The sequence below is a fragment of the Copadichromis virginalis genome, linkage group LG12, assembly GCF_057382275.1.
Source record: "Copadichromis virginalis isolate Kocher_CV1m ecotype Utaka linkage group LG12, C_Virginalis_male_GT1.1, whole genome shotgun sequence".
NCBI classification, from domain to species: domain Eukaryota; kingdom Metazoa; phylum Chordata; class Actinopteri; order Cichliformes; family Cichlidae; genus Copadichromis; species Copadichromis virginalis.
The window spans coordinates 24,693,947-24,716,151 of NC_140629.1; the positions used below are offsets into that span (position 1 = coordinate 24,693,947).

The 22,205-nt window shown below is 40.2% G+C and overlaps 3 protein-coding genes and 1 long non-coding RNA gene across 7 annotated transcripts in view; 2 read left to right on the forward strand and 2 right to left on the reverse strand.

The window, feature by feature from the left end:
• The window catches only part of rmi1 (RMI1, RecQ mediated genome instability 1, homolog (S. cerevisiae)), a 25,829-nt gene extending 17,123 nt beyond the window's left edge, over positions 1–8,706 (reverse strand). The window contains exon 1 of the mRNA XM_085475593.1: positions 8,656–8,706. Coding sequence (XP_085331719.1) covers positions 8,656–8,676 — 21 coding nt within the window. The 5' untranslated portion in view covers positions 8,677–8,706. The remainder of the gene's footprint in view (positions 1–8,655) is intronic.
• The window catches only part of hnrnpk (heterogeneous nuclear ribonucleoprotein K), a 13,848-nt gene extending 2,315 nt beyond the window's left edge, over positions 1–11,533 (forward strand). For 2 of the 4 annotated variants that reach the window (XM_085475596.1, XM_085475597.1), the window contains exons 6-17: positions 787–830; positions 2,388–2,460; positions 2,889–3,002; positions 3,188–3,316; positions 3,615–3,943; positions 5,618–5,665; positions 6,950–6,989; positions 8,111–8,126; positions 8,540–8,572; positions 8,680–8,747; positions 9,218–9,387; positions 10,642–11,533. In XM_085475596.1, the coding sequence (XP_085331722.1) occupies positions 787–830; positions 2,388–2,460; positions 2,889–3,002; positions 3,188–3,316; positions 3,615–3,943; positions 5,618–5,665; positions 6,950–6,989; positions 8,111–8,126; positions 8,540–8,572; positions 8,680–8,747; positions 9,218–9,387; positions 10,642–10,672 (1,095 nt within the window). In that variant the 3' untranslated portion in view covers positions 10,673–11,533. Of the gene's footprint in view, positions 1–786; positions 831–2,387; positions 2,461–2,888; positions 3,003–3,187; positions 3,317–3,614; positions 3,944–5,617; positions 5,666–6,949; positions 6,990–8,110; positions 8,127–8,539; positions 8,573–8,679; positions 8,748–9,217; positions 9,388–10,387; positions 10,612–10,641 lie in introns of those variants that run through there. The other 2 variants (XM_085475598.1, XM_085475599.1) reach the window with 2 other exon arrangements.
• A 2,203-nt stretch (positions 11,534–13,736) lies between these two features.
• Positions 13,737–19,019, forward strand: qng1 (Q-nucleotide N-glycosylase 1). The gene is made up of 7 exons (XM_085475600.1): positions 13,737–13,790; positions 14,587–14,777; positions 16,207–16,357; positions 17,076–17,188; positions 17,630–17,773; positions 18,408–18,603; positions 18,683–19,019. The coding sequence occupies exons 2-7, from the start codon at positions 14,595–14,597 to the stop codon at positions 18,910–18,912; spliced, it is 1,017 nt and encodes a 338-aa protein (XP_085331726.1). The 5' UTR covers positions 13,737–13,790; positions 14,587–14,594; the 3' UTR covers positions 18,913–19,019.
• Positions 19,020–20,610: 1,591 nt separating this feature from the next.
• On the reverse strand, positions 20,611–22,183 carry LOC146697108 (uncharacterized). Its single transcript, XR_014923369.1, has 2 exons — positions 21,902–22,183; positions 20,611–21,755 (listed from the first exon to the last, which is right to left on the reverse strand). It is a non-coding gene; the product is annotated as an uncharacterized LOC146697108 (long non-coding RNA).
• Between the last annotated feature and the right edge of the window lie 22 nt (positions 22,184–22,205).

Consider the following 22,205-nt stretch of genomic DNA (forward strand, 5'->3'; position numbering starts at 1 on the left):
AACAAGGCAAAGTTTCTAAGCCTCCTGTTCATTAGGTCCTCTGACAAACCTGTTGGGGTTGTGTTTATCTTTGTTTTTTGTTTTGTTTTTCTTCTCACATAAACATTATGTAATCATCTAAGCTAAACTATCCCTAGGCACAAAGGCCCAATTTCATGTCCATTTGTTTCTTCACAATGATAATTTATTGTCACACTGCTGATGTGGAAACACTGGTGCTCCTGTTAATTTAAATTTATGAGCACAGTGCTGAGTTTGTAAGGTCACCTGCTGCTCAAGCTAACTTTTTTTTTTTTTCCCTTCTTTTTTGTGTTTAGACAAACAGGCCAGTTGTTAATTCATTGAGTTTCATTGACTTTCTCTAGCCCTCAGCAATTTGTTGTCCCCCTCTTTTCTCACTGTCTCTGGTTTATTCCCCAACATTGAACTCTTCATGATAATGATATGCCATTACCCATTTTCCAATGTCACTTTTCCTCCTTTTCTCTCTTTGACAAACCAATCTCTGAGAGAATCAAATTAAAGTAACATTTGAACAGTGTAGAGCCTGTATATTAAAAATGTATTCCTCTTCCCTCTTCCCTCTCCCCTTGTTTATTATTTTACTGTTTACTTTTTTGCCCACTTCCTCCTCTGTTGCCCATGTTCTGGATGGCCCCTCCTGCGCCCGCCCACCTGACACCCTGGTTGGCCCTGCCCATAATCGTGCCCTGTCCTTAAATGGGCGCCTTACTTGATTGACATCTGTGCTCGAATGGCCCTGGCCCCTGCCCATGCCACGCCCAGTACAAAGCCAGTGTGTCAGTCCCAGACAGCAGTGGGCCTGAGCGGTATGTCCCTAAGCTCCTCCCTCTCACTGCCTGACTACAGGTCAAATAAACAAGAAGAGATGAATAGTCATCCTGCCTCTGTCCAGTCACTGTATTTTTAAACTACCTGTTCATACAATATATTAGCCTGAGTCAAAATGCCTAAATACCTTCATGTCCAAATCTGCCTGTTGATCCAGTAAAAGCCATGTGAACAACCTTTTATATGCCATTTTTAAAGTCACGTCAGCATTTAAACTTAGGCTGGTGTTGTCAGGGTTTTTCTGCCACTATCTTTTTAAATCTTTGCTATAATCTGTGCAATATGTCCGTGTGTTTTTGTGGTTCCTCTTTTGTTTGTTTGTTTGTTTGTTTTTAAGTTGATCATCTATCCTCTTTATCTTTCGTGTTTTCACTTCCCTCCCCCTTTCAGAGTGGATATACTGGTGTTATTTTTAATTTTTGTTAGTTTCATGTCCTCACTTGCTTCATCATCTCATTCCTTCCTTATGAAGCCCTTCTTTTATATTGATAAACTACAGTAGTCCATCCATTCTGAAATGCAAAAGGCAAGCTGAGATTCAAGTGTTGTGGTTTTTTTTTTTTTTTTTTTTTTTTTTTTTTTTTTCCCTTTCCTGTCTTCTGCTTTATCTGAACTTGGTTGACTGCTGAAGCCATTGAAAATACAGGATATCTCTGTCCTGCTCATTTTTGCATTCTTTGGTTTTATATTTATTGCTTCCTCCATCCCCTTAAAAAGCAAACAAAGCAAACTCGAGTGGTGGCAGACTTCATTTACCATGGTGTAATCTGCTCTTTTACTCTTCAACTGCCAACATTCTGCTCCCATGTAAAAACTGTGCTTAAGTTTTCCTCCTCAGTAACTAGTGTTTATTGTACTGTCACTAGGTGGGTGTGGACACCAACATTTTAACTACAAATTGACTGTCCAAACTATTTATTTATTAAAAAAAAAAAGAAAAAAAAAGTTGCGTGTAATTTAAAAAAAAAAAAGCGATGGGGTTATTTATTTGATTTTCCTCTGCGATTTTAAACGTACTGTTTTGCGCATTTTGGGGTCTTTGTGGTCAAAATGTTTGTGGTTTGCATCCACCAAACTCTGCTTTAAGATTTTAGAGTTCTCTTTGGCACCATTGGTGCTCATTCCTGCCAGTTCTTCCTCAAACCTCCCTTGTCTCCCCTCTTCAGTGGTCACCAAATGCAGTCACTTTTCTTTGGGTCCTTTTAATTTTGTCTCTTTGCTTTCCTTCTCTGGACAAAGACTTTCCTTTTCATTGCATTGTTTGGGTGCCAGCTTTTTGCCAGTTACAGAGGTTAAAAAAACAACCTTGACCTAACATGTAAAGTTTAGAAAACCAAAAAAAAACTGGACGCAAATATTTAATTTAGCTGTGTTAGTCTCATTGAATCATTATTTGGTGTTTGATAGTTTTTTCTATGGCAAAAAGGGGGATGGTATGAATTCTATAATCTAAAATGTTGTTCCCTTCCTCCTGGGATGCCTTGCCGGCACCCCAACCCCACCCTCTAATTGTTACGCATGGATGAATTCTGAAGCATCCTGAGCATCAGTGCAGACATTGAAACTGTTGGAGAAATCCTGCTGAAGATTATTCCAACATTGGAAGAGGTGAGCACTTTTATACCCCCGTTTTATTTAATTATTTATTTTTCCCCCTCTGATTTTAAGTTATTGCAAAACTAGTTGTTGCAAATGTGAGTTGCTTTGAAAATTTCATATGCTTGTTGTAGGTGTGAGCGTGTTTGCCAGTATGTGGTTTTTAAGGTCAAACTTCACTGGTTTAAAGGCTTTCTGATTGCATGTGTCGGCAGTCTGATGTGACTATGTATAACACTGTTTCTATGTGCCTCTATCTACCATTAATTGGTTTTTTTGTTTTGTTTTTTAAAGAATAAATATTAGAATTTTCCCTCTAAGAGTCTTAAGCTACATTTCAGGTTGAATATGCTCATGTGTTCCCATTGGCAATCAGGTGTATGAGGTAACGATGTATAAAATTTGTATTATGGTTTGAATATGTTAAATGTCCCGTGCAGTACCAGCAGTACAATGGGATGGATTTTGACTGTGAGCTCCGTCTGCTGATCCACCAAAGCCTGGCCGGTTCTATCATTGGAGTGAAGGGAGCCAAGATCAAGGAGCTGCGTGAGGTATCTTCAAAAAAATGGAGATTTGTTTTTGTTATGTTTGTAAATTTTATATTATTCTTAGACTTGATTTAAATGCCATCTTTTGTTCATCTGTCTTTCCCTAATAAATGGACAGCCTTGGGATTTTGTTAAATGAGCATCTGTTTTCTTTGTCCATTCATGTGTGTGTCTGTATTTGTCTCCAGAACACAAAGACCAGCATCAAGCTGTTTCAGGAGTGTTGTCCCCAGTCGACAGACCGTGTAGTTCTGGTTGGTGGTAAAACGGAGAGAGTGGTGGAGTGTATCAAGACTATGCTGGAGCTCATATCTGAAGTAAGGTTATCTATTCTGGAGTAGTTCATTTATGTATTTATCTTTGCAGCTATTTATATATTGAAAATTGCTGATCTATGGGAATTTTTTTTTTTTTTTGTTTGTTTGTTTTTTTTTTGCCTTAGGTTTGGTTGGGAGTTTTAATTCAATATGAAATCCATGATAATTTCACAGAACTTAAACCATATAATAATAAATAATACATAAATAATAATATTGTTGCGCATGATCCCTCTATTTTCTTGTAAATTAAATTGACGCTCTGGGCAGGCCTGAATGTTCTGTTTCCCTGTTTCAGGCTCCCATAAAGGGCCGTACACAGCCCTATGACCCCAACTTCTACGACGAGACGTATGAATACGGTGGTTTTACCATGATGTTTGAGGAGAGAGGGGGTGGACGCAGACCAATGGGAGGTTTCCCAATGCGCGGTAGCCGGTCCAGCCATGGAGAGCGCAGCTTTGACCGAATGCCTTCAAGTAGAGGGGGAAGGGGACCCATGCCTCCGTCACGTCGAGATTACGATGAAATGAGCCCCCGCCGAGGTCCTCCCCCACCACATCCGAGTAGGGTTGGTAGAGGGAGTAGCCGTGGACGCAACATGCCAATGGGACACCCACACAGAGGGTAAGAGATGAGCACAGATAACATGCAGTTTGCTCCCCTGCTTTGCTTTTTCTTGTGCACAAATCAGTCTTGTCCCAAGGCATTCCCACTTAAGTGAGTTTGTTATAATAAGAATACATTGCCCATCTTGTAAGCATTCACTGATTTGCTTAATACTATAGAGCTTAATGACTATAGAGATTGACTGACCATGTGACTTTCGCGCATTGCATGCTGGATACTCGTGGCAAAGCAATGCATCAAACGCAAGCATTTGCAGCATCGCAAAACGTTCATTCTCCGGTTCCGATACCTTCTTTCTTTGTCCCCCAAAAAAGTTATGTACAGAACGAAGGAGAACAATGCCGGTCCGTACAAAGACAGACTTGATGAAAAGTCAAAGAAAAGATATGAGGAAAAAATCAAAGGAGTGAAAGGGTCAGACCCTTACGAGCACACAGAGTGGACAAAATATATTAGTGTGCTGCCCAACTTTCACCACGCTCATATTTATAATCATACGGTTCTTGGAGTGAGTGCATACACTCATGAAGTTTAGTAACTTCAGGTCACTGCAACAAGCCCAGGTACAGTTTACTGACGGATGGGTACAGGACCTTGAAATGCACCGTGTAGAACGAAAGACCATCGTACGTATCATAAGTTTACCAGTCTCACAAATCGTCTTCATAAATACACATTCGTTAACCGTTTATTAATAGGACTTTAAGCTCAACAATAATTAAATAGTAGTGGAAATAATTTCTGATTCGCATTACAGAAATGTAGCAGTGACAATAATATTGTATGCTGTAATCGTCCTGGGCAATTAGTTATACAATAAACAAAGGAGCATAGTGCGACAGTTTCTGTTCAGCGCCAGACTTGCTTGTAACCTATATCACCAATTATGTTATGAAAATGACGTATTAACTACTACAAAACACTGACCTTTGTGGAAATGCTTGGAGCAGACTAACCTGTGAGCTGGAGGGTTCTGGGACGTTATATTTGGTCTTTGAATGGCTGCAATCCAGGCCATCTGTCGCCTCTTTGTTACTTCGGAAACATGGCTCAAACAATTTCTCTTCAACGACGTAATCCGATTAAAAAAAAAAAAAAACGATCTCTTTACCCGTCGACTTCCCGTGGCTGTCATGTGACCGGCTATTGCAGTTAATAATACAACAGCTTCTTGACATTTTTGTGTTTCTTTTTATCGCTGTGTAATGTAATTTCAATTGAAAGCCTGCGTGCGCTAGTACCTCTTGCCACGAGTTCCCAGAATCCTTTGCGGTTTTACCCCTGAATGACGTCACATTTTCAATCTCTATATAAAATTTGAGTTCAAAGTTGAGTCCTTTCACTCCTGTTTAGCGCTTCTTGAGTTTGATAGGTTAAAAAAACAGCAACTCTATATTCAAGAGCACTTGCTCATTTTCCTACATGTCCATATACAGAGCTTAATCTCTTCAGGTGCCTTCTTTCCATTCAGATGCGTTCTGTTTAGGGTCAACTTGGTTCAGTTGTCTTGTGTAAGACGAACTAAGTCCAGTATTCTGTATGTTATTGAGTGGCTATCATTTCATTAAGTGTATGTGCTCATCATTGTCTGGGTGTGTTTGTATCTTTTTTTTTTTTTTTTTTTGTGCGTTTATTTGTTTTTGCCGACCCCCATCTCCATCTTGCCCACAGAGATGATCGTTACTATGACTCGTACCGCGGCTCAGATGAGAGGTCAAAGTAAGTTTCTGCCCCTAAACCTTTGACTAAACCTCCTAACTAATCTCAACAGGGATACTTTGACATTCTGATTTTCAGTTGGTTTGTATTACCTGCATTTGTCACATTATAAGTAGATGTTCTGTAATTCACTTCATGTTAACGCCAGTGGGATTTTGCCCATCGGTCTGTGTTTGGAGTGATTCGCTGCTGCTGAAAGCCTAAATTTACATTCACAAATGAAATGGACAATTTGTCTGGAGTTTATGAAAATTAATTGTTAAGGTATCCCCACATGTTTCCTCTGCTCTACACATTTTTCTGCTCATTTTTGAGAAACTAAAAGATTTACTCTTCTTTTGTATTGCTAACTACTAAATACTACAGTTTGTTTTTTTTAGTACCCTAACCTTCATTCACATGTTCAGCCCATCTATTTGGAGTGCTTTGTAGGACAGTAGAGCAACACTGTATGACAAGCTCTTTCTTGTGATGGTAACACATTCATTGTGCTACTCATTAGATAGTTATTTTGTGGTGGTGTGTGAGGGTCATGTGCTGATGTGATGCTTGTCACTTACAGCCCCTGCTAAGAGGTATGCTTTCAATGCCAGCTTTTGATTTAAAAATATTTTTAATATATAGAGATGTATAATTTTGCTTCATTTTGGACTCTTAAATCCAACCTGAAGTAAACCAATTCAAGCAAATTATGTTGGGTGTCAAACTATGGGCGGGGCTATTAAAAATTCTAAAATGTAAGCTCTGCGATGACAAAACAAGAACAAAGCTATTATGATACCCTGACAGTAGCCTTGTTGATGATATCTCTAAGACTTTTTTATTATTAACAAAACGTGGGGAAAGAGTGTAGCAAAAGCACTACATGATATTAAGTTATGATGAGACTTTTATCACAACATTAACATCTGTGCATGTATGTTCTTAAGAAAAGAAAAAGTACAAAGTACATCCAAATGTGTTTCTTCAGTCTTCTTTATTTTAGCTCAGTCGTGTAGGGGGGGGAAATTCAGCAGCCCTTGGCTCTGATCATCATCACCACCACCTGTCACTCCTCTCACCATAACACTGTCAGAGCTGTTCCTGTTACTGTGTGGGAAGATGGCTGAGAGGAAATGTGTTTATACTGTAATCTTGCTCAGCGTGTGTGTGCAGTTTGACCTGGACCAGAAATTTTCTTTGGAATGTTGTCAAGCATTTTTCTAAGCTTTTTCTATTTCTTTCCACCCCAACCCACATCTCCCTCTCTCTGTGTTTCTGCCCACCCCTCCCTTCCATCACCAGTGACAGAAGAGGCAGACCGGATCGCTACAGCGATAGCATGGTTAGTGACCCTTTGCTAAATGCATGCGGCTCTGGTACTAGCATCTCATTGGGTGCCAGCGTCCACAACCTAGCATACTTGTTGGTCCTGTCGCCACACAATATGCTGTGATTGTCCCATTATCCTGTCATGACAATAATGGTTTATCAAGTCAGCATGTGATCAACTGCCATAACCAGAGGGATTTTTTTCTAGGTTTTCTTTCTGTACGTCTGTCTGAGGCGAATTTCTTAAAATTTGGCACAAGTTTGTTTGAACTAGAGTATGAACTGGTTTCATTTTGGCGGCCAAAGATCAAAAATAGTTTGAAACAGTTCATTATATATTGTGTAAGTGTGTAACCATGGAACTGATCATAAATGCCAAAGAGTATTAAATGGTTAAGTGATAACTTTACATACAGAAGGGCAGGGCTGGGCAGGATGTAAATTGAAATTTGATTGGTTGGCGGAAGGATAAAATAACAAGGTGGTAATTCTAGTTGACATTACGTCGTCACTCGTGCAAATGAATGTGCATACACTCAAATGAGCCATGGATCCAAGCTAGCTTTTGCATGGTGTAAACCATCCCACCAAATGACCGTAATCACCACAGCCGGAGACACCCCATAATAATCAGCTATAATTACCCTCTTACTGTGTACTTTTCACGGCCAGCCTGTTTTTCCTGTAAAGTGAGGGAGGATGTTGGAAGGGTAGGGAGGTAGGGGGTGGCCGTGGTTGGTTGCTAAGCACTAATAATGCTTTGTTGACAGACTGGAAGGTCTCTCTCCCTCATTCTCCCTCTCCCTCTCTGAGAGCTGGCAGGATACTGCCTGCCGTTGCTCAGCAACAGCTATTTGAATTGCTTGTTGCCCTGGTGACAGCAGCAGCTGAATAGCAGCTGAAAATGGGGGCTGATGGAGATGCAAGGAGAGATGGGGAGGGGGGATGGAGGGAGAGAAGGAGGAGGAGTCTGTATTATGGATGAAATACTGGGTGGCTTTTAGTTTAGTCTACTCCATGGATGCTGCAGCTTCAGCATCCGTGCATTTTTGCGTACGATCTGTGGGATGTAAAGATGAAAGGACTTCATTGTGCTGTATGTAACCGGTCTGTGTTTCTGTGTGTTTCTTACAGAGTGGCGGAGGATATGGTAAGTGCTAAACATCCTGTATTGCGTGACGAGGATGTGGTTACAATGCTGTTAACGTCTTAATCAACAGTACAGGTTGGAGAATTCTTAATAATTTAGTGTGGTGACAATAATTTTCTCATATGTTACAAATATAAATGGGCTAAAAGGATATTGCAGCTAATGAATTTGGGATATTGTATTGTGAATTTTAAAGAAATTTGTTTGCAATGACATTTGATTTTAAACATGTTTCCAGCAAATGTTAAGGATTAGGTAGAGATTTAAATATGATTTAACACATTTCTTGATTTCTTTGCCATATGTACCCACTTATGGGTTTAAGTTTAGTATCAAGGGGGGTCATTTGAACAACTGTTGGCCTGTCTTGGTGGTGATCACTGAGTGTTCTTTTTGTTTCCTCTTCTGCTCAGATAACAGTTCCTCATGGGATAGCTACCAGTCAGGTGAGCCTCTACACTTCATCAGTCAACGTGATTAGAAAAGATTGCTTTTTTCTTTCTTTCTTTTTTCTTCCCCCTTTTCTTACCTTTCCTCTTCTTCTTGCCATCAGGTGGTCGTGGCTCCTATAACGACATGGGTGGCCCTGTCATTACCACACAAGTGACGATCCCTAAAGATGTGAGTGAATGACAATATAGAACTGTAAACTTACACCTAAGGAAGATCTGTTTTATTTGTCTACTGTGCCCCATATTATAAAGATTGGAACTGTACATTGCAATCCAAGCATGTTATCTGCACTCTGTCATTATCATTATGACATTTAAGTGGCATTTAATTTTTTGTGTGTGTGAGAGTTGCTGTTAGGTGTGCAGCAGCTAAAATTTGCCAACAGAATATCCACAGTAGACAAGTCATTTAAGGTCCATTTATTGGTTTTATTAAAGAACTAACCACTACCTAAAATAATTTCAAGATGTATTTTCATTGATTTTTTTTTCCTGAGTAAAGCTTTTCTGTGTTTTGTGTCTCCAATTTGGATTTGTCAACCTACACGCACCTTTAGTCACAGAACCTAAAATAATTTAACATTTTGCCCGCCCCCTGTTCACCACCCCTCTTTTTTTTTTTTTTTTTACTCGGTACAGTTGGCTGGCTCTATCATTGGTAAGGGAGGCCAGCGGATCAAACAGATCCGCCATGAGTCTGGGGCCTCCATCAAGATTGATGAACCTCTGGAAGGTTCTGAGGACCGAATCATTACCATTTCTGGCACCCAGGATCAGATCCAGAATGCCCAATACCTCCTACAGAACAGGCAAGTCCTGACATGGGCTCGGTATATTCCAGTGACTTTTATCCTGTTTTCGATTTAGAAATTCTTGGTCTAGCATGCTGGTGGTAGTTATATCTTCAAGTTGTGTTTATAAGGCTCAGTAACTTGTAATGTTAGTTTTGAACTTTTAGAAAACCTCAGTCAAACTGTTCAGTGGTCAACTGACCTCTCATGAGTGAGGGTTGCATCATTAAAAGTATAATGCAACCCTCTCAGAAAGTGCATTCTTGTTTACTTATGCTGAGAAGAGCTGCTCATGTGTGAAAGATTAACTTTCCCTCAATTCATTGAACCTCACATTAATAGGGGAAAGGTTTGGTTGAGGTTGTAAATATGTTATATTGAAATTACATTCTGTTAGTCCACTTTTCGTTGGGTTTCTGAAATTCTGTTGCCTGCTGTCTTTTCTTCACTAACCCCCTTCCTTTCTTCCCATGCAACGTGCAACTAGTACAAACCTTCCTCTTACATGAAATGGCTGTGACGGAACAGACAAGCTTTAACAGCTGTTGTACATATCACGTAACATGTTTATTTTTGTTTTTGTTTTAAGGGTTGATGTGATGGGCATATTTCGTTGACTGTCACATCTGTCCCCTGAAATATGATTGTTAAATTATTATGAAAAAAAAAAAAGCAGAAAAAAGAAAACAGTCCGTTTGCCATCAGAGCCATTTCACTGTGAAGCAGGGAGTGGATTGATTCTTCCCCTGGCTGCTGCTGTGTGGAAGACTAGTGATTTTGTTGTTTTTAGTTAGAGCAACCGACAACAAATCACAGTCTGCCAAATAGCACAGGCTCCTCCTCTTCTGTCTCCCTTGGCAACCAGTAGGCACGTATAATACACACTACTTCCTTGTTGATGCTACTGCCCGAATGCTAATACAGCTGTAGACCTGCCGCCCTTTCTCTTGAGTAGGGTAGTGTTGCCATGCTAACTAACCCTTCCTCCCTCTTCCTTTCTCTCCTTCCTCCCTTTCAGTGTGCTGCACCTGCTTAGACACAAGGGCTAACCACACCCTGCTATTTTCCTCGTCTTCCTCATTCTCTTTCAGGCACTTCAGTCACATCTTCATCCTCTCTTTCCTCTGCCTCTCCTATTTGCTGTCTCTTTCCACTCCACATTCATGCTCCCACTCATATTTACAATTCCATTGGCTTGCAATGTGCAACGTCCCCCCCCCCCCCCCCCCCCCCTTGTGTGTGTTGTTTATTTTCTCACTCTTTTTATTTCAGTGTGAAGCAGTACTCTGGTCATTTGCTGTAGACCAAGGAGGCTCAAAGTGAAGAAGAATGAGATTGCCCCTCCTTCCTCAACCTTTCTGCCCTTCCCAGCACATCACCTTCAGACTATTCTGGATTGTGGGTGTCTTTTGGTTTTTTCTTAATCTTATTTTTGTATTTTTTAATGAAATAAATGTCCAACATTCCTGTGCATAAGAGAAAATGTAGATGTTCTGCATTTTTAAGAGTGTAATCCATTAGTTTATCAGATACACACTTGCTTTTTTCTAACACAGATAACAAATTATCCTTCAGACTTTTCACAGAAATAAACATAACCTTTATTTTTTGGATGGCTTTGTGTTTTTGTTTTTGTTTTGTTTTTTGTTTTTTAATGACGCGTGTGTGTTTGTGACTTGGTGGAAATCTATCTTTTGTGCGTACATGTAAGCACATGTCAGCGTGTGTGGGTTTGGTGTGCTTTCTGTAGTCTATATTGGTTCCTTCGCACCCAGTTGTACTACATTACCACTCTGTGCAACATGCAGAACGTAAGCTTATTCTTTTTATTTTATTTTCGAGAGCTGTGGGGGACTTAACCCTTTCAGACTGGATTTTTGGGATGTTTATGTTGGGATTTGTGTGAATATAGCAGTTGTCTGATGAAACAGCTGAAATCTTTGATTTTTTTTGATTTTTTTTTTTTTTCCTCACAAATGGGGAAAAATGTAGCTAGAAATTTGTTGGCATTTTATTAGAACGTTGGAAGGAGAAGAGGGGGGGGGGGGGGAAAGGATATTGAACCTCATTGTCCCTGCAGTTTCCTGCTCTCCATGTGCCCATGCTGTAGACTCCCCATTTTCAAATTACAAGATGAATAAAGATGATGCCACTTTTTACTAAATCTTGAACTTCTGTTTTTATTAATTCACATTTCTGGTCTATATCAGTTTCTAAGTGTTTTTAGTTAAATGCTGTTTTATTAATATACTGCCAAACAACAACAGTTGCTTAAAGGCACTTTATATTGTATGATAAAGACCCAACAATACTGCAGGCATGTGATTGAAGAGTGAGTATGTGAGTGCAACCTCAGATGAACAACATGACATATCACACTCATTATTTAACAAAACATTCAAATTGTAGACCCTGTGCTTCTGTAGAACCATTTTCTGTACAACTGTCAGTCTGATGATGTTGTGGAGGAATTTTGGCCCAATCTTCCTTACACATTGGGTTCATTTTATTGAGATTTCTGTGTATTCGTTTATACACAGTTCTCTTGGACGGTGCTCCAGAAGTGTTGGATGTGGTTTTTTCAGATAAAACTTTGCAAACAGAAACCACGCTGTCATGTTTTTTAGAGAGAAGAGGCTTTCTTCAAACCTAGCAACCGTTCCAAACAAGTCATATTTGTTCAGTCTTTTCCTAATTGTGTTGTCATGAACGTCAACACTGATGGAGGACTGTAATGTCTGAGATGTATCTCTTGGGGTTTTTTGAGCATCTGAGCATTTCACAGGAACTTGTATTCCTGGGAATATGGGTAACTATAATGTTTGGAAATGACCTTTTAACCCTTGTCAGACTGATCTTAGAGAAGCATCAGTTGCTTCTCTAAGATCATTGCTGATGTCTGATAGGTTTGTAGCTTGAACCCATCCGCTGGAACGTTAAAGGCAATATAATTACACTGCAAAGCAAGACACAAGTAGGCAAGCTTCTTCATGTTTCTCGTGCACGGGAGAGAACCGGACAGGCACCGTTCCTTCGCTTGACCCCAGTTGCTCTCGTCCGTTCTCCCGTACCACTGTTCTTTTATTGAGGTTACATGAATATGCATAAGTTCATTAACATATGACGTCTACATACACACAAAGAGTACCTTGCCTGTGTGTGTGTGTGTGTGTGTGTGTGTGTGTGGGGACTGCTGATCAAAGGGTCAAACATCCTTGGTCAGGAAGAGGGTAGCCTCCCCCTCCCCCTAGATGGTTCATCCTAGATAACACGGTGAGGAAGTCCTGCAGTTCATCTAAACAAAGAGCACTTAGACTAGAACAGACGCAACTACGTTAATCCTACCATAAAACAATAAGACACGGTATGACCTCTCATGCTCCCAAAGTGCTGTCTAATACACACAAAGTTTGCAGACTATCAAGGATCAAAACCTCTACCAATCTACAACTAATTACAAAACTCTAAGCATATATAAGTAAATATTTCTAAGCATAAATGACAATCAACAATACAAATCTAACAATGTCTTTCTTCTTTGGCAATTTGTTAACGCACACCAGAATGCTCCAGACAAATACACTACTATAACTTGTGCTTTTGTAGAGGTGCTCGCACCTGCTGATGATAAACACATTTGCTCACCATCACCTGGCCACAACTTCATTTTTCATACAGAAGCAGTAAGAGTGTGCTTAGTTTTTCACACACTGACTACATTTTGGGTTAGTTTCCGTTAGATAACACCACGATGTAATATGGCATGTGTTGTTGTTCATCTGAGGCTGTATTTACCTCATTTTAACACCCAGCAAGAACCACATTTTATATTCAGACGTGTAAAACCTTAGAACTGAAAGAGAGTGGAATTTATTTCACTTTCTTTAATATGAGTCCCCCCCCCCCCCTAAAAATAAATAAATAAAAAGAAAATAAATTCAAATATTTTCTGGTGAGTTCAAGAAAAGCAAAATACACTCACAATAGACTCTCGGAGTAAATGTATGAAAGTTTGACTGAATAATTACTCAGATTGTTTTGTTATTAAAATTTTTACTTAATAATTTTGTGTTGATCATACTCAGCCAGCAGAAATAAATCTATTGATTTATATTTTTTTCTTTCCTTTTCTTAAAAAACAAATAGAGAAGTTAATTCTTATTGGCTCACCAGATCGTCCTCATGTGGTGTTATTACAGTCATTTACCTCAAATCCCCTCAAACCATGAGATTTATGCCACCATATTTGAGACATTTTTACACCAGCAGGCAGTTGGAACGGACGTTGCTTTGTTGTTTCCTCTCTTAGCTTCTTGTGATTGGTTCACTAACCAGCTAAGGCCACAAGCGAGGCTCTGATTGGTCAATAGCTGGAAACCAGGTAGTGGGAACAGTAGAGCGCGGGTGTCGTGCTTTCGTCGGTGAGTAGCAATGGCTTGCACAGGAATAAAAAAAAGTACTGCTGCCCACTGCGTTTATATTAGAACACAGTTTTTATTATTTAATGACGATGACTGTATACGCTCAGAAATGTCCTTAATGGTCGTGAAACTCCAGAGACCGCGTGCGTGCTCCGGTAGTTGCACTTTGCACCTACAGGTTTCTCAAATAAACGCGATGGCGTAAAATTGGCCTGCATAACAAATAATTAAGCCTTAAAAATGAATGAAACATATAAGTGAGAGGCAAATCACGTTCACTGAAGAGAGGAGTAGAAAATGGGGTTCATTCAGCAGGCAACCGGAGCTGTGCGTCACTGCGAACATTAACGCACAGTCATCAGATACTTGAGAACTCCTGGAGGGGTGTAATTGTCTTCTTTTAGGGAAAAGGAATAGGAGTGACGTCGGTCAGACATGCGTCGCTTTTATGTTTGAAGTGCTTACACAGGATGAATACCTGAACCTTCAAAATAAATCCACGTTTCTTTTAAATGTTGGCCCAAAGCACTTCATTGTGGAGAATGTTATTAGACGATTTTTGTTCTTTTTTTATAATCTGCATCCATTTTTTGGTCATTATTTTTATTATTTCAAATAATGAATCTTTAGTTTGTAAAGGACTTACTCAATCCATACATGTTTCATCAGCTCTAGTCTTTGCATATATTAAAGATAGTTGTGTTTATCCCCACACTTACATTCGTGGACTCTTCTTATTTCCACAGAGGAGTGCATTCATACTATGCATGCTTGTTTTAATTTCTGCTCCTTACAGTCTCCATCATGGAGCCTCTGTTACCACGAGAGTCTGGCCAGTTCATAGCAGAGCAGAGTCGGGATGTGTTTGTCGAGGATGAAGGAGTGCAGAAGGTGGCGGAGATGCTTTACGGTCTCCAACACAGTGACGAGCTGACAGCCAGTGGCTGGAAGAAAGCAAATCCATTGGCCCCAGCACCCACATCTGACCAGGGGAGTGTACTAGTACCCAGGCTATGAAAAGATTCTTCATAGTATACAGTATTGTGCAAAAGTGCTGAGCCATCCTTCATTTCTTTATGTTTTGCTTCCAAGGAGCCAGAGTTTCTTGCAATGTTTTAAAATGGTTTTAAGCAATAGTTCTTCAGTCCTTCTGAAAACCTTTCAGAAGATTTTCTTCCATCATTTTCATCATTTTTTTTCCATCAGTTTCTGGTTTTCTATCAGTCCTGAATATCCCTATCTACTGTCTCTGTCTTTGGCGGTTCATCAGTTTTCCCTCCAGATGTCGACCTCCGTGTGTTCCCTAGTTTTTCCCTTGGTTATACCTATATATAAGTTAGACCAAGCATTATATCTGCTATAGTCAGGGGTGCACATAAGTGGTCCGCAGGTGCGCATTCACTGTCAAAATAAAAGACGCGCACCAGATAAGAAGTTGCAATGCGCGTTTGCGTCCATATAAAAGGCACTGTTTTTTTCCGCTTCGAGTGGGATTTTCACGGCATATTCTGCACCACATCTCTGTGTGTTCATCATTTGTTTGAAGCCAGCTCACCTCCTGCAACCACTTTTCCGAGAATACGCGCTTCTTTTGCGGTTCGGACTCCTTCTGACATTTCGTTGGAGGTGGAGGAAAACCAAAGTAATTGCTTAAAGGAGCTTCTTCGACATTTTTAAGAGTTCTAAACAAACGTCTGTCCTCCTCCAGAAAATCTTATGTACGCAAACGCGCGTTGCAACTTCTTATCTGGTGCGCGTTTTTTTTATTTTGAAGGCGAATGCGCACCTGCGGACCACTTATGTGCAGCCCTGACTATAGTGCTATGCCGAAGTCTTGAGTCACCCCTCATTTCTTTATATTTTGCTTCCAGGGAGCCATATTTTCTTATAATTTTTGAAGTGCTCTTGAGACATTCCCTTTTAAGCTGTCTTTGGGCATTGGCTGCTTTTTCACTTCATTTAAGTCCGGTCCTTGTACCTAGCCATAATAACTTAGTGGTTATTATTGTGAAATTTAAAAAAGAAAAGAAAAAAGGTTTTAAGGGGGGTTTATTTAATAGTTGCAGCTAATCAGGTGGTGAGATTGTGAATATGTGTTGCTTTACTCTGTTTTATATTACCATAAATATAAAGTATTAAGGTTTTCAACTGTTGTCTGGACACAATGAAGGATTTATGAAATGATTGTATCTACTGACATCCAGAATTAATCAAAAAGACAGTAGCTGCAGTGGTCTTTGATTGTATTTTGTATGGGTACAGGTTTTTAAAATATTGACTAAAACACTAATTTAATACAAATTTTTAAAACCTCAGTGGAGAAACCCTGTCTCTTTTGGACAGTGTGTTACAGTATATTCACTTTTCTTTCCTTTTTTTTGTATACTTTCTTAATAATTTGTGCAATTTACCACTGCAGGCATTGAACTGGGTATTTGTAGTAGACACCATGAACTTTTCCTTTTGGCCAGAGGAAGAAACCCAGCAATGTGAGGTGACTTATAAAGGCACCACATACACAGGCTACATGACCCTGTGTGCTGCCATCACCAGAGCCATGGAAGAAGGTAAGAGTACATACCTGTACATCCACTTAGTTACTATATTATACAGACTTATAGAAAATAGCAGTAGGCAACTCACAGCACTTTCTATTTTAAGGTAAAGACTCTTCAGCATTATACATAGAAAGCCAGAAATGTAACAATCCTTGATGAGCATAAACATGAAGGATGGAAATGTCAGATTTATAAATTGTTTGCCGCTGTGACTGTTTGCAGCAAAGTTACAACCATGCTCTTACCTTTACTTCATACATAATTTTAGGTGTTTTAATCCTAGTCTCTGGAGAACAAAATGTATATTTTGATTGTCCCTCTATTCTGTGCAGTTTTGTTATTACCCATTATCGTGTTTGTGCCCTTTATTTGAACTACGACTGCTGGGAAATTGCTTGTAGCTCTGCATGTGCCTGTGCATCATTTATAATTAGCATGAATGACTCCGGATATGAATCAATTATGTCTCATATGGAATAGCTCTCAGTGTGTGGTCGCCATGGCCTTTATAATTACAAGAGATTTTCTCAGAAAAGCACAGGTAGTTTGGCTCCAGTGTGAATCTCGGGGTGGGGGGTTGACAGCGTGAGATCAGAGCAAATTATGTATTTTGAGTCTATTGTGAGCAATGGCCACTGTCAAGTTATATTCTTATTATTGCACACCGAGGGTAGCTCCTGTTTTAAGATTAATCCACCTAGCACCTTCTCTTCTCCACACTCCACAGGTGTACCTATTACTGATCCAAAGTATTTCTCTCAGATGAACGTGGAGGAGTTGGGACGTGTCCTTCGGTCAGACAATGAAACACCCATGCCGATGCTGCGGGAGCGTCACCAGGTTCTGATATTAATACGATATTCAAATAATGATTCAATTGGTCAATATATGGATTTCAGTAATGCTTCAGTTTTGATTTTACTTTGCTTTTTTACTTTCTTTAAATCTAAAAGCTGTCTTTTCAGTCAGGGCAGTCTCAGCATTTACAAAATGAAAGGAGTGCTTTTTAAAGCAACAGTGACTTTTTCTTTTAGAAATAAACAAGGTTTTACATTCCTCTATTCAACATCATGGTACATATATTCATATTTGGCACATTTTTCTGCCTTTCTTTGTATGAAATGTCAAATTTTATTTTGATATTAAGCAAGAAAAATGATTTTATGGTTCAATTAATTATTGAGTCTGTTAGTTTTGTTACATTTATAAACACAAATTTAAATTGTGGCGCTTTCTGCCTGTTACATTTAAAGAAGCCACCTGCTGAATCTTTTTAACAAGGTGCTGACAGAAGGCGGCCGTGTGCTGCTGGAACATGGTGGAAGCTTCCGCAGTTTTATCAGCCAAGCCGGAAACGACGCCCAGAAGATGGTGGAGCTCATTGTGCAGAAGATCCCCTCGTACAGGGATGAGGCTACATATGAGGTGAGAGTTTAGCAGGATCATTGTACAAATTAGGAACCTCTTCTAATTGGGAATGTGCAAAAAATAAAAGAGACGCCCTCTATTTGCTGCACTAGTTTGGCTTTTCAGAAATGTCAAGTTGGTACAAGAGGAAAGGGTTGGAATGATTAGCTTATTTACAGGTTTTTAGATACTAATACAATCACTTATGGTTGAATAGGTCACAGTGAGCAAGCATAAAACTGTAATTTCCCCAAATATTTGGAAAACTGATCTTTTTATTAGTACGGAGCATAAATACATAACTGTGCAGATACTTTGAGTTTTCAGCCTAATGATACAGCCTGTATATTGCTTTATAGATTATGCACAATGCATAATACATATTAAATGCATATATGAAATATATGTGATCAAATATATGCATTTGGAGAATTTAAAATAAATTGTGATGTGAGAGTTCCACCTCCTGGTCAAATACAGTGCAGCAACACTGATGCTGTCAGTTTATTACACAGTCAGAGGAGAGCATTATACTCTTTGACGTTATTTCTTTAATTTTATATTTGTGTAAGAACACCTGCCAAATTATAAATATTTGTGGCCTAAGGACAAATACGATGTTGATATTTTGTCACTTTCTTGGTTGCGTAAGGGTAAAAGGATTTCATTCTACAAGCGAGCCCAGATTCTTGTGGCAGATTACTGGGGCCTCATGGCGGCCAGAGGACAGGGTGACATCATTAACATGGATTGGCTCACCATGTTTGCTGACTACAGGGTTCCTCAGGCGCTTGTCTACTTAGGAGCTCTACGATACTCTGATACGCTGATGCAGGCGTTGAAGAACGGTGAGACAGTAGTGTGTCTATGCACTTGTTTCTCTTGCTGAAGATAATATTTCAAATCACGAGATATAATTGTTTTCAGGTGAGCTTCTGTCTTCAGGAGACCGGAGAGAAGTAGAGATCCGAGGTTGTTCCATTTGGTGCGTGGAGCTGATCAAAGACCGTCTCCACAAGCTGGTGCAGGAGAGAGATGGACAACCCTGCAGTGTGAACTCGGTTATCATCGACTTTTACCTGTGGCCTTACGCCAAGCAGCACCACAAAGAGATGGCCCACATTCCCATACACCACACACGCTGTATTTACTATTGATGAGCTGGCTGGCAGCCGTACATACAGGAGGCTGCACTTCTCAGTCTGCCGCTCGCTGGGCTGAAGCCAAGCACATCTCTGTGCCAGGTATACAGTGGGGCAAAAAAGTATTTAGTCAGCCACCGATTGTGCAAGTTCCCCCACTTAAAACGATGACAGAGGTCAGTAATTTGCACCAGAGGTACACTTCAACTGTGAGAGACAGAATGTGGAAAAAAAAAATCCATGAATCCACATGGTAGGATTTGTAAAGAATTTATTTGTAAATCAGGGTGGAAAATAAGTATTTGGTCAATAACAAAAATACAACTCAATACTTTGTAACATAACCTTTGTTGGCAATAACAGAGGTCAAACGTTTACTATAGGTCTTTACCAGGTTTGCACACACAGTAGCTGGTATTTTGGCCCATTCCTCCATGCAGATCTTCTCGAGAGCAGTGATGTTTTGGGGCTGTCGCCGAGCAACACGGACTTTCAACTCCCGCCACAGATTTTCTATGGGGTTGAGGTCTGGAGACTGGCTAGGCCACTCCAGGACTTTCAAATGCTTCTTACGGAGCCACTCCTTTGTTGCCCGGGCGGTGTGTTTTGGATCATTGTCATGTTGGAAGACCCAGCCTCGTTTCATCTTCAAAGTTCTCACTGATGGAAGGAGGTTTTGGCTCAAAATCTCACGATACATGGCCCCATTCATTCTGTCCTTAACACGGATCAGTCGTCCTGTCCCCTTGGCAGAAAAACAGCCCCATAGCATGATGCTTCCACCCCCATGCTTCACAGTAGGTATGGTGTTCTTGGGATGTAACTCAGTATTCTTCTTTCTCCAAACACGACGAGTTGAGTTTATACCAAAAAGTTCTACTTTGGTTTCATCTGACCACATGACATTCTCCCAATCCTCTGCTGTATCATCCATGTGCTCTCTGGCAAACTTCAGATGGGCCTGGACATGCACTGGCTTCAGCAGCGGAACACGTCTGGCACTGCGGGATTTGATTCCCTGCCGTTGTAGTGTGTTACTGATGGTGACCTTTGTTACTTTGGTCCCAGCTCTCTGCAGGTCATTCACCAGGTCCCCCCGTGTGGTTCTGGGATCTTTGCTCACCGTTCTCATGATCATTTTGACCCCACAGGATGAGATCTTGCGTGGAGCCCCAGATCGTGGGAGATTATCAGTGGTCTTGTATGTCTTCCATTTTCTGATGATTGCTCCCACAGTTGATTTTTTCACACCAAGCTGCTTGCCTATTGTAGATTCACTCTTCCCAGTCTGGTGCAGGTCTACAATACTTTTCCTGGTGTCCTTCGAAAGCTCTTTGGTCTTGGCCATGGCGGAGTTTGGAGTCTGACTGTTTGAGGCTGTGGACAGGTGTCTTTTATACAGATGATGAGTTCAAACAGGTGCCATTCATACAGGTAACGAGTGGGGGACAGAAAAGCTTCTTACAGAAGACGTTACAGGTCTGTGAGAGCCAGAGATTTTCCTTGTTTGAGGTGACCAAATACTTATTTTCCACCCTGATTTACGAATAAATTCTTTACAAATCCTACCATGTGGATTCATGGATTTTTTTTTCACATTCTGTCTCTCACAGTTGAAGTGTACCTCTGGTGCAAATTACTGACCTCTGTCATCATTTTAAGTGGGGGAACTTGCACAATCGGTGGCTGACTAAATACTTTTTTGCCCCACTGTACATACAAACAGACTTCTCTTTGGCTGCAGTGGAAACAGCTGTGAAGTGTTAATGCAGCGTGTCTTTCTGAGTGGGCACTGCTGTTCATTTCCGGTCTCAAATATGTCGGTCAATTTTCTCACAAACCTCTCGATGTGGAGAAAATGATCATATTATGCCAATCTGCGTATGCTCTGCAAGTATATAACAGTCTAACAATAAATGATATTCATCAAACTGGAGGAGGATTAGAGTACTTTGGTTTTTGATACTGTCTTTCTTTTTTAAAAGGAGTGTAATCAGAGTGTTTTTTAAATTCAGTGTAGTCAGTATTATGCATTTCATGAGTGCAAATGGATAAGCCCGATGTTAACATGCAGCTCTTTTTACTTCTCTCTTTTTTTTCTTGGTAACATAAAGCCTTTGGTCATTTCTCTTTTCAGTGAAATATTATTTAATACAAGTTATATAGAGGCATCTTGCTTTCTGCTCCTCTTTGAAAAGGGAACAGAAAAAAGTGACAGCCTTCACTGAATATAGCAAAAATGTGATGAAAGATGGAAACCTTCCTCAGATGAGAGATTTCTGCAGTCTGCATAATGAAGGAGTACAGATATTGTGTTAAGCTGAATATTGAGAGGCTTAAGCTAAAATTTGAAATAATAATAAATTATCTAGCAGATGCAGTCTGCCTGAAAGGTATACTGTATTATTAGGATGACAGCGTGTGGTATAATAGATTTCATGTATTTTCTTCGTGCCAGCTGAGTTTGTTAGATGGGGTGCTCTGCTGTTGTCCAGTAAGTGATGCAGAAGGTGGTCAGGATTACCCATGACCCATCGCACAGTTTGTGCAGTGATCTCCTCTCCACCACAGCTAGAATAGTGTCCAACTTGCAGCCAATCACAGAGCCTGCCGTCCTGATCAGTTTATGCAGTCTGTTGGTGTCACCAACTCCGATGCTGCTCCTCCAGCAGACCACAGTGAGGTAAGCTGCGCTGAGCACAACAAACTGTAGGAAAAGCTCCAACATTTTGCTGCACACATTGAAGGATCTCAGCTTCCTTAGGAAACGAGTGTGCTCGTTCCCCTCTTGTAAACAGCTTCTGTGCACTCCTCCACTTTATCCCAGGACAGACATGGCCTGTTTCACCACACTATACCTTTGAACATGGAAACATTTCTGTTTCAGAATTCTTGTACATCTAAAAGAATACGTATTTATCCAGAATGACCAGACAAAAAAATTAAACTATACACTCATACTAACCACTAAGCAAATGCCTGTGTAAATAAAACTGCTCTATACCTTTGTAAAGTAGAAACTGAAATCTTTCGAATTGGAGAAGACTTGAGTAAGAGCTCAAACCTCTTCGCAAACTTAAAGAAGTCCGGTCGTCTTAAAAATAGAGTTAAATAACAATTGGTTGGTTGTCTCATATGATCGGTTTCGCTGTATGGCAAATGAAAGTCATCATATCTTAAAAAGACCTAACAAATCTATAAATCAAGTAAATCTCAGACTCCTGATGGCGCTGTCGCCTTAACGGCGCCGACTTCCACGAGTACTCTTGAACATCCCACTTCCGGTTTCATAACGGCGGCGGCAGCGG

Excerpts from the sequence above, each read along its gene's own strand:
- qng1 (XM_085475600.1), top strand. The coding sequence starts at position 14,595 with ATGGAGCCTCTGTTACCACGAGAGTCTGGCCAGTTCATAGCAGAGCAG. Across the intron at positions 16,358-17,075 it reads CACCAGAGCCATGGAAGAAG|GTGTACCTATTACTGATCCA; the intron begins GTAAGAGTACAT and ends CACACTCCACAG. Across the intron at positions 17,189-17,629 it reads TGCTGCGGGAGCGTCACCAG|GTGCTGACAGAAGGCGGCCG; the intron begins GTTCTGATATTA and ends CTTTTTAACAAG.